The 11,454-nt window shown below is 33.6% G+C and overlaps 1 protein-coding gene across 1 annotated transcript; it reads right to left on the bottom strand.

The window, feature by feature from the left end:
* Positions 1-1,683: 1,683 nt before the first annotated feature.
* Positions 1,684-2,681, bottom strand: LOTGIDRAFT_215964 (hypothetical protein). Its single transcript, XM_009057533.1, has 2 exons — positions 1,791-2,681; positions 1,684-1,697 (listed from the first exon to the last, which is right to left on the bottom strand). Exon 1 carries the CDS (start codon positions 2,527-2,529, stop codon positions 2,299-2,301), a length of 231 nt encoding a protein of 76 aa, XP_009055781.1. The 5' UTR covers positions 2,530-2,681; the 3' UTR covers positions 1,684-1,697; positions 1,791-2,298.
* Between the last annotated feature and the right edge of the window lie 8,773 nt (positions 2,682-11,454).

Genomic DNA, 11,454 nt, shown 5'->3' with positions numbered 1-11,454 from the left:
TTCTTTTTTCTACTGTATCGATAACCTCGCACCGGACACCGCACCGGACACCGTCTATTCTCACCTTACTGCCTTAAATCTTTATTTGCCTGTGATAGTAGCTCTTGATAACGTGAAGCCACAAAAGGGGGACATGTACTCATACATGTTGCTGATGTCATTGTCAAATTGTCACCTATAATGTTAAGGGCTGTCGTGTGTCTATAAATTTAGTTTTAATATTATAACCACATTTTATTTTCTTTATAGTTAGATATTGACATTAATTCCATATACATGTACAATAAACTTTTTAACAACCCATAAATCGATTTGTGCCAGCACATGGTAGATGTGAATGTTTTATTTATGAAAAGAGGGGATGGTTTGAGAAAGTCGTTTTGTACCCAATAACCTTGTAAAGCTGTTATAATTTATAATTTATCATATACAACACTTATGTAGGTCTAAGCTTCACCTTGAAACTAACTCGACGAACAACATCCCGGCCCCTAAGCAGACTTGATTGTCGGGTTTTGGGGGAGGAGGATTTGTTGTTTAATTGCAGTGATTTTTTTTCTGGGGGAGGGGGGCAGTTTCTACATAAAGACGCAGTGGCGTTTCCAAAAATCATAATGAGAAGGGAAGATGGCCATAGAATATTCAGGAGGGACTCACATTTTGTTTCCCGTGACAAATGATAAGAGCTGGTCGGCCTCAATTCTTCAAAAAATAAGTGTTTGATTAGCTGAACCATCTAAAGATCTCTTCGCAAACAGATCATCGGCATATTTGATGCATGAACAGGTCACTTTTCCTTGTCCAATTTTCTGAACAAAGTTCCCTATTTTCCGCAAACAATATAAAATTTATTTTATAAAGATGTGAACCAATTTGTCAATTTTCAATGACCTAGGAATTCAAGGTTTACAGTAACTAAACTATTAGTATGCCCACAGAGTGAGACCATTGTAAACCCCAAGGACCTGCTAATAGCAGATATAAACTCCATTCTTCTGTCACAATAGTTTAACTAAGATGACCATTTACTCCGATTTCAAATAATAACATCTTGAAAAGGATAAATGTCCCCTACTGAGACTAATGACTGTCACTATATAAAACGATTGTTCATGTCTAACAAGGCTAAAAGTTACCTTGACCCAAGGGGACGTTCGAGGGTCAAATCACACGACCCCAGTTTTTAGGGACAAACTTGGTACATTCATAATTCTGATACATGGAGTAATAACTAGGTATAAATATAAACAGACTCTTTGCAGTGGCGTTTCTCTGAATCCTTGTTAGCAGGGGCTTGTATATACCTAAGAGATTTTAAAGAATAAATAAAAAATGGGCTGAAACAACGGTAACGGTAAGATGAGCTTAGTACATGTAATTTACTCTTGACAACATGATGCTGAAGCGTGGTACTCACATTCCCAACTCCTTATAAATCAGAGGGGGATAACTACAGATTTTAAAAAGTTTTCAGACAACATTTAAACTCTAGCCACGCCTCCGACAAAGCATATCATTCTAAAGTCTAATAAGCAAATGAAAGTAATGATAAATTTCATGATATTAGTGTCTGAAGTATATTTGCAGCTTGCAATAGAAAAATTTCAATAGATGTCTTATTATTGACTATACCCTTGTTTTGGACATGAATAAGTTCAGGTACCATGTAATGCATTTGTCACACCTTTTTTTTTTTTAACAAAAATAGTAATGAATGTTAAAAGGTATCTTGCTATGATCTATTTTCAAGGGTAGCATGTGTCTTCAATAACACATACAACAACAACAAATTCACAAAGAATAAAGCACTTTAATTTTCACATTCAATGACAATAATTATGAATTCACTCAACATGGCAATCATAAAAATTAAAACAAATGAAACAAGCAAATTTTCTGAGTTAAGAAATACACAGTGCACTAAAATATATCTTTGTCTTAAATCATTTTATTCAAATCAACATCATTATCATTATCATTTTCGTTGCAGAGTTTGGATTCCATACTTCATGATCTTCTCTAAATTTTACTGACTTGACCAACATACCTATTTTGTCTTTTGATCTTGATGAAAACTGTGGAGAAGGTTAAAATCTGAGTACCACACGCAACCATAAAAAAAATCATTTGGGTCAGAAATTGAAATTTACAATTATTATTATTATATAAGTTACTGTCTGGCTGAAGACATAGTTAATGTTACATCAGAACATTGTCTGATGTTTGACATTGGAAAGTCAGTTGGTGATTTTACTTTTCATGGTCCATTTTGTTTCACTTTCAAAGAAAATCACTGTACTAGCATCTAATTCCAGTTCCGACAGCCATAAATGTTCCAAATGTTCCACCTCCTTGAAGCATTGTCTTGCCTAATGTTTGGATCAGTTCGCGACCTCTCATTCCGTATCGCAAACACGTGAATCCACCGAACACAAACCCTGAGGCCATTCCGACACACATTCCCATTGTGAAGCCCATTTTAATTCGGTCAAAGCAGGAGGGCCCTTGCTGTCTTGGTGCGTAAGGCATATTTGTTTATTTTTACTTTTTATGAACAAAATCTAGGCTATTTTAGTTCCATTAACTTTTTTCTGAACATCAGGCAGCCATTTTAGTATCCCAGCAGACCTGTAACGACGCTTTCTGCTCATTTTTCGGAAAACTATACTAAGGGAGATCACTCCAATAACTCATCGAGTTACTACAGACAACAGTGGTGTTTTTTCTCCGTTAAGTATTCTTCTGAACTTTTTTGGTTTGAATCAAACTATGACTTAAGATAAAAAAAAAATAGAATAATCCTACCAAAGTGATTAAACTATCAAGTTTTGACAGAAACTCAATCTGAAAATGCCAAATTTTGATTGGTAATGGCATTAGCATTACAATTAGTTATTTTCGTGTCCGATGTAATCAAGCAATTTGTTCGAAGCAAACCATAATCGACACTTTCGTTACTGACAACACTCCACATTTATGTAATTGTAGAAGAACTCCACGTGGATATTTTCAACTTGAAAAGTAGTCTTGTAACGAATATTTAAAGCTGGAGTCTAGAAGCTGTGAAAATGACATAAAATATATTTAATAGAAATAACAAAGTATTTTGACAAAAAAACAATTGTGCTTGTTTTAATTCTTAACTATTCACGTTTTAACAAAGTTGCAGTTTCCTGTTATTAGCTATTTTAATTTCAATTATATGGCGATTCATCATATTAAGATCATGTTAATTTATTTTTAATTGCTACACATTCTTTTCAAAGTTAGAAAGAGCGTGACATAAATCGCACGTGTATTTGATAGGTTTGAGAAATGGTGAATAAAATGCACCTGTGATTACAGAGAGGAAATAATTAGACGACTACCAATTATTAATTTTAACTCACTAATCTGTCACCAGATGTCCCCACTAACAAAAGAGTGCACCAATATCCTTGACGTCACGGGTTATGATGCTCCGGGTCAATAGGGGTCATGTTTTGGTCCTGACATTAAAGGCAGAGAAAGCTCGCCACTCTTGGGTATTAATGACGAATTAATAGAATGAAAATAATCGAATAGCAAGTCAAGTTCATCGACTTAACAGTTCATATTAAAGCCCTTTTCATGGAATTAGATAGTGCTAAAACAAGCTGTGCCGCTCGTCACCTATTTTCATGCTAATCGAGTCTGTTGACGGAAAGAGACGAGCATTGTTTGTGGTGGATTAAAAATACAAGGATCGAATTTGATTGACAAGTGGAAATTTGACAGCAAAACGTGCCATTTAAGTGAATACAAATCTCTCCAAATTGATCAATTATACTCTATTTATTGACAGTTTTAACTTCATTCTTGTCTTTTGCCTTCATTAATGACAGTGTATAGGGTTTCTCTGAATATTGAATTGGAGTATTCTTATCGGGGTCTTTACTAAAGGGTAGCTTGGGTCAACCAACTTATTAAATTCAATTTATATTAAAATACATTTACACACCGAATTAACCCCTTGTACTTAAATGAGCCGAGAATCAAAGCCTCAATGCGCCCTTGGAATGTGGGGGTAACTAAACGATACTCTGAGAAGAAAGAAATTCGAAATTAAATTCACTCAATTTCTTTAATGAACAACTTTCGAATTTTAAGATACATTTTAGCCTACGAGGTCATCATTAATTTAAAAGTAAACTCGATATTTGCAGCCCGAATTCAACAGAGGTGAAAGTGGTTGTGACAGACCCAGGGGAAATAAAATGTAATAGAGCCTACCTTTTAGGCTTAAGACCGGCAAAGCCATGCAGTGTGCAATGAGAGAAAGGGCCTATGCGGTTTTATTTCCATCATTGTACATCATTGTATCAAAAGGGTTGAAAGAAAGAGACATTCTTGAATGAGTTATTCCCCCCTTTCTATCAACATAAAGCCTAAAAGGACCAACCATTGCGCTTGTTATTGTACTGAATGTTCATTTTGTTATAATAAACAGCAGAGTGTTAGAGAACGTATCAGATTAATTAGATTAGAGCAAGTTTTCTAATTATCTTCCCCGAAATCATCTGCTCCTTGGCCAATATTCTAAATCGCTTTAGGCAGTAATTGAAAAAGCTTTCAACTTCAGTCTTCCATAACGCGATATATCGTAGCTCCAATTTCCTTTACCAGATTCTAATTCTTTTCCTATTTAAAACCAGTATGTGTGATGTTCAGGGGCATTGCGCAGCCTCATAACACTAATAAATGTTTTCAATGCGCCCAGTTTAGGGGAAAATTTGTTCGTACCTTCAACCTCGAGAGTATGAATGAAGGAGAAACGAAAAGAAAGAGTTGAATGAATGGATTTTAGAATAGTGAAGAGATTGCTTTGTCATTTTCAATTTTTTATTACCAAATTTTGTCTTGATCTTCTTGTCGGCTTATTAAATAGTGTTTTTAATGAAAGAGTCTTGGTAATCGAAATGTAGTTTTAATGAAGTGAAATTGCATCAAATAAAGGGGTGTTTCTATCGCTGATTCTAATCTTGCTGCTCCGATTGATCCTGAGAAAGGATGCTGAGATTTGTCTTGAAAACCCTGGTCATAGAAATGGAAATTCTCCTTGGTTACAGTGGCGTTTTTAGGAAACATTATGTGCGGGAACAATCGGGTCAGCCTGTTTTCTAGGGGGGGTTCCATCATAACCCCTTCCCCCTTTAAAAACGCCGTCAGGATTTTTTCTTGTAGAGACTCAATATAAAAAAAATTATTTTCATTGGTACCCTATGAATATTTTGAAATTAGGAGTAAATGTCAATACACTAGATATATTAAAAATGATTTATATACCAACACTAACTAATCTAGAAGCAGTTATAACTGAACTGAACTGGTATGATGAAAATGTATCTATTTCGTACAATTTTTATAACATTAAACGATGTTCTTTAATCAAGGATTTCTCTGTTTATTATATAACCTAGGTAACATCCAAGAATGATTCCTTCATGTTCCTAAAATTTGATCGATAAATACAAAATGAAGACGTAATATTTTTTTTAACAATTTTTGTTATTTTTAATCCGGCACACTCTACTTTAATGAAAAAGTAAATATAGTTTTTGTTATTTTGATTAATTTTTGTGTTAAGGTGGAATAAGAATTTAACTCATAGAAAGCACGGGCCTAGGTCCGAAGCAAGGACTATTCATTTACAAGCGCTGGTTAGCTTAATAATGTTTTGTTAGTTTTAACAATGTGTGTGTGATGCGGTTCACATATTTGGTCACACGAAAACAAATCTACATGTGCTACCTTGTTTTAATGAATATATTATTTCTATAAATATTTTTTCCTATGTTTACAAATTGATTTTTGATAACATTGTAACGCCATTATGATAATTCGTAATATTAATCAATAATTAGATCATTAATTAATATGAATTCCTTTTATTAGAAATTTAATCAAAAATATGAAAATTGAATAAAGCTATCATAGAATAGAATCCACCTACGTTTAAATATCTCCTTGAAAGGGATTGCAAAGAGTTTGCAAAGAGATTTTCTAAACTTTTTGTGTGCCTCGGAGACACTGGTAGCATTGATTTGCACCATCAAAATTAATTTTCAGTCAGACTTTCTTGCGATACCACTAAAATAAGCGTTAAATGACGTCACTCATGCAAAAACTGTCATTGAAATATAAAAACCTTTGCGATAGTGACGCCATAAAACGTCTAGTTATAGTAAAATTGCAAGAACCGCAGACGTCTGATTGAAAATTAAAATTGTGCAAATCGATTCTATTAGGTTCCTCAATTCACATAAAAAGTTTTGAAAAACTCTTTACAATCCCTTTAATTTGATATGCACTTTAATAAGCGTGCCTCTCGTCTGCTATCTGTTTCTCGAATACACTTGATTGAAAGAGTGACTTTTCTTGTTGGCTTTTCTGTAAATCTCCACCATTTGTCAATAAGCTCGTCTTCCCTAATACATTTGACATTAAGGTCTCATCATGATGATCAAGTCGCCATCACTTATAAAAGCTTTATTATCCCCGGATTTCACTCTTCAAATATTAAGTGTCCTCTTTATTAATTTAACAAATTCGTTTCACTCAATAACGCGTTAGACTCAGAGTGTTAATTAATGAAGAATGGTAAAAGAGATTCGAGCGTCTGAAAGAAAGGATAGCATCAAGGGATAAACACTCCACTGCCAATCGAAATCAGGCTTACTACGAGCTCTGATAGTCCAACAGCGCAATGGCACTAAAGTTAATTGGAATCACTTTCTTTGTTGTATTCAATTGTCCGTTTAATTGTTCTTCATAATTGCTTGATGTCGTCTTTTGTTTTCTTTTCGTCCATTTTAACTTGGATTTTGAGCAAGAAATTAATCAAGGAAGGGTCGGGTAGGGGCAAGGGTGTGGATGGGGGTTTTGACCATCACAAATAATTCTTTACCTATGAAGGGGGGGGGGGGGGCAACCTCAGTTCTGAATGTGAGGCATGCCCTATAAACTCCAAAGTGTACACCCTAAGTGTCTTATACAACGTATCGGCTCCTTTAAACGTTCTATAACTATTCAATACCACGTCAGAAAGTCATCACTAACAGTTTCCACTTATTGAAGAGGGCGTGACTGGTTTTCATGTTTGTTAAAAGAGGGTAGATTAAGCTTTGGAAATTGTTTTGGACAAATAAATCTAATGGATCGAATAAGCAAATATTGTTGGTTGAGTTTTTATTAGATTTTAAACGAGTAGCTGAATCAATCCAGTGTATATGGAGAATGGTCACGTAGAGTCGTGCTTGTCGAGAAGCGATTTAACTAATGTAATAATTTATTGGTTTATTTTCTAATTTAGTTCCCGAGAGGACTAGATGCTTAGTGGCCGTTGATTGCGAGAAAGTGTTAGTAAATTACTCTTTATTTTCGACATGAGCTATCAATTACTAAGTCTGTTGACAAGAGTATTCCGTGGGGTATAATCAAAACAGTCGCCGTTTCATAATATTACCTTTTGTTCAAAATCTATCAAAAAAGATATGTGTTAGTTTTTAAAGAGAAAATTTGTGTAGTGCACTTTCTGAATTAATCTTTCGATGTATTCATTTTACAAATATGACAAAAAGAAGCCATTTTAAGAAAGAGTTCACATTTCTAAGACTGAGTGCGTATTTGTGAATAAGGAAATTTCACAATAGAAAATCGAAATAGAAAATAGCTCATCACTGCTTTGTATCAAAAAATCACATTGTTTTGGGATAATAAAATTACATGAATGATTTATATACTAGTGCATCAGTAACATAATATATATCTGTATTCAAAACGTGGTTATTATGTATATACAGATTTATAAATATTCCGATATACAGACGTATACGTGGCTTACAAACAACTTTCATTTTACTATTTTATCTATTTTCTAAACGAAACGTGTTGGCTCCAAAATGCAATCAGACCTTCGTATCTAGAAAATCAAAAATAAAATGGAGTTTTTACGTTTTACTTTTCTACACCTGATTTGGATAATAAAAACGGATAGAAAATGATATTTCTTTCAATTTAGTAACTTGAATGCAATCCAAAAATACATATCTGAATCTTTGTGTTTCTTTTGAATGACTTTGAACAGTGTAAAAAATACAATTAAATTTTCATATCTATCTTAATCACTATGACAACTGGAGAAAAATGTCGAAACGTTGCATAAAATCTTTACCAGTGTTATCTTGATATCAGAGCAAATTTTTTGGTACTCCTCGTTTGATTGTGTTTAGGGAAGGGGGAGTTCCTCGATGTGCTTGGGAGCTGAAATGAGTCTGATATACTTGACACAAAATTGAGAAATAATCGGATACTATCCCTGCTTTCATCAAAACAATACACATTTGTTCCATTTGAATTAACCAAACCGTTTCATGATTGTATAAAACAGCTTCCGGTTACAAACGATGTTATAATTAATTTGAAAAATCAAAAGATGGGAAAGTGGAATACAAACATTCAAATATGCATTTATCATTTAATGTTATTAGCATATTTCAGACTGGCCACAGGGCACTGTTATCATTATAACAAACTTTAATAATAATGATATGCACAATTTAATAACCAAACATATCGCAGTTACAAATCACCAGGATATTGTACATTCAAGGTATAGTTGGGTTTGTGTGAAAGCGCCGTAAGACAATATTTTAAAAGATAATGAATGTATAAAGTATATTAGGTTATGTTTAAAATGTTTAACTAGTCGTTAAGTGATGATAATCATGTTATTCCAAGGTGATGAGCAACGCGAGGAACAAGTAATCTTACGCCATCAAACATTACAGAAGATCAAAATAAACCAACCGATAAGTATTGATCGGACACATCAACAAACCAAACGATAAATATTGATTGAGGGGACGATTACTAAAACTATGGGAACTCTGACTTTGTCACCTATAAAAGGTTTTAGATTTCTGGATATTGATTCAACTAACAATAAAACTGTAAATGAAACGAAGGTGCTACATTATCCCAGCAATACCGCAATTTTTTTGAAGAATGAAGGGTATAAATGAAAAATAAACGTTATCTTTTGAAGGTGGTTGAGATCAGAGAGGGGATGTTTGTTTTCTAACAAAATAGAATTGAATCTAACCTGATTAAAAAGCTTGATGAAAGGCTAAAGATTTTTTAAATATGTTTACCTCTCCAATAATCATTATCAACTTTTAAATAATTAACTTTTCATTTAATTAAAAAAAGCCACCATTAAGTGTCTTAATTGGTTTTCTGAAAATAAAATTAGTTGTTGATATTCCCTACCTGTAAAATTATTGTTTTTGTTCCCTTTTTACCGATGTAGTGTTATTTTAGAAAAGCTTTAAATATCTGATTTAATGTAGTTGATAATCTAATTTAGATATTTTGTTATATTCCCTTTGCACTGATTTATTATTGTAATATATCGTTCGTTTTTAATCGTATTCAGATGGTTTTGGGTTTGCAAATTTCAGATTTTGGTATTATTTACCAATCACTCTATCAAAATAACACAGTGCCATCTCAGATGTTTTCTGATACTTTTCATTCCAATTCTTGCAGGTATTTTATACACAAGACTATAACTATTTTATACCTGAAGTTTGTAAATCTATCATTTATGATGTCGGTCAAGAGCCGGTGTAAACGTTTAGTGTACTTTTGGTGATCTCATTGATTAAATTAGGTGGGGAAAATGTTAGAGGGGCACGTGTACATTCTCTTTTTCAGCAGTCCGTGGTCTTACTAAAGTTTGTACATGAAAATATCCAACTGTTGATAGACTATAATCATTCATATCATTTAAGTTGTCGTTCTGAAAGAGCATTTTTGATCTCTTTGTTTAAATTGTTTATTTCGGCAAATTCTGGTGAGAATATAAGATATAAGATTCCAATATTCAACCTTGAGTCTTTTACTACATAGGCCTGAAAAATCTATCAATTAACCCTAGGTATACGGAGTTAAAAATGTTACAATTATTGACTCTATGATGCGTTATTACCTCATTACGACCAGTGTTTGAAACTCTCTGATCCTTACATCTCGAACAATACCTAATAACTCTTCCTATTGAATTCATGAGGCGATTATAAACTACGTTAGATCAACGTTTCAATAGAAATCGCTCAATATCTAACACCCTTTCTTCTTCTACCTAATTACCTATATTGTTAACAATTACCTGTCTCAACTGACTCGCATCCAAGCATCACAATAGTCGGTGACATCAAAGACTGATTGATGAGGGATGATCAGGTAAATGGATTATGCTAATCGATGAAGCGAAAGTCGTCAAGAAAGAAGGTTAATTGAATTAGGCCGTTAAGAGCAGTCCGATAAAAAATTGCTATTCTTATTTTTCAATGAAATTACAGGATTAATAAAACGAAAGTTTATTGTAGGGACATTTGAGTTTAAGATTATGGTTTTTGGTTGCTTTATTGAAAGTTGCCAGGTCATTTAAATGAAACTTCGGGTACACTGATCCGTGGTATTATCATATACAAAAAAAATCCGCGTTTATGACGCCACTATCGCTATATATTTAAGGGCCTTTGCGCAGCTACGACATAGAAAGCTTAGTTTTACTGCATTTACAAGAACCACAGACGCCTGACTGAAAATTGGAATGGTGTTTAGCGATTCTATTAGTTTCCCTGATACACATAAATAGTTTAGGTAACCTCTTAACAATCCTTTTAAGGACTACTAATTTTTACCAGAAAATTTTGACACAAGACAGTTATATATTGACAGTGTTGTTGTCAAATTCTCCACTTACAGCTCAATCTACAAGATGCAAATCGATGCTATCAGAAAACTTTGACAAGAAACTCTGTGATCTAGTATCATCGTCTATTTCCCCTAGAAATGATAGCGTGATGTTAAGAATGGTGTATTCTGGCCACCATATGGTAAACCAATCTGTATATGACTAAATAATCTATAGTGTAGTATTATTTAGTACGTCCAATCAAGTCATTAAGCACCAATACCGGTACATTGTTTTACAGTTCTATAGAACTGTTGATAAATAGTTCCTGATAATCTCTACGAGTCGGTTATATTTCCTATTCATCAGAACTTAATGAGACCAAAAACCTCATTCTAAACAATTCCAGGAGAATTATGTTGGATTATGATTTGGTTCCATTGAAGCGTTATTGATACCATAATGAGTTTTAATAATTTTATTGTTCCCGCGTAAATACCAAATCTCGTTAACATCATACGGTAATCTCGTTACGCATGCGCCCTGTCTATAGATTTTATTTAGACCAATATAAATTTGTTTGCCTGATTAAGAAGAACATGACTCGGTAATGACAGCATCATTAATAGTATCTATAGATTAGGGCGAACAGATTCTTTGTCAGTTATCTGATGTACGAGGAGTGTGTAATAAGGGGGGGGGGGGGGGGGGGGTTTCTTAAAATCATACCCAGG

This window comes from Lottia gigantea, assembly GCF_000327385.1.
Source record: "Lottia gigantea unplaced genomic scaffold LOTGIsca_30, whole genome shotgun sequence".
NCBI classification, from domain to species: domain Eukaryota; kingdom Metazoa; phylum Mollusca; class Gastropoda; family Lottiidae; genus Lottia; species Lottia gigantea.
This window is presented reverse-complemented; position numbering and strand designations above follow the sequence as displayed.

Coding starts and splice junctions, on each gene's coding strand:
- LOTGIDRAFT_215964 (XM_009057533.1), bottom strand. CDS start 2,529: ATGCCTTACGCACCAAGACAGCAAGGGCCCTCCTGCTTTGACCGAATT.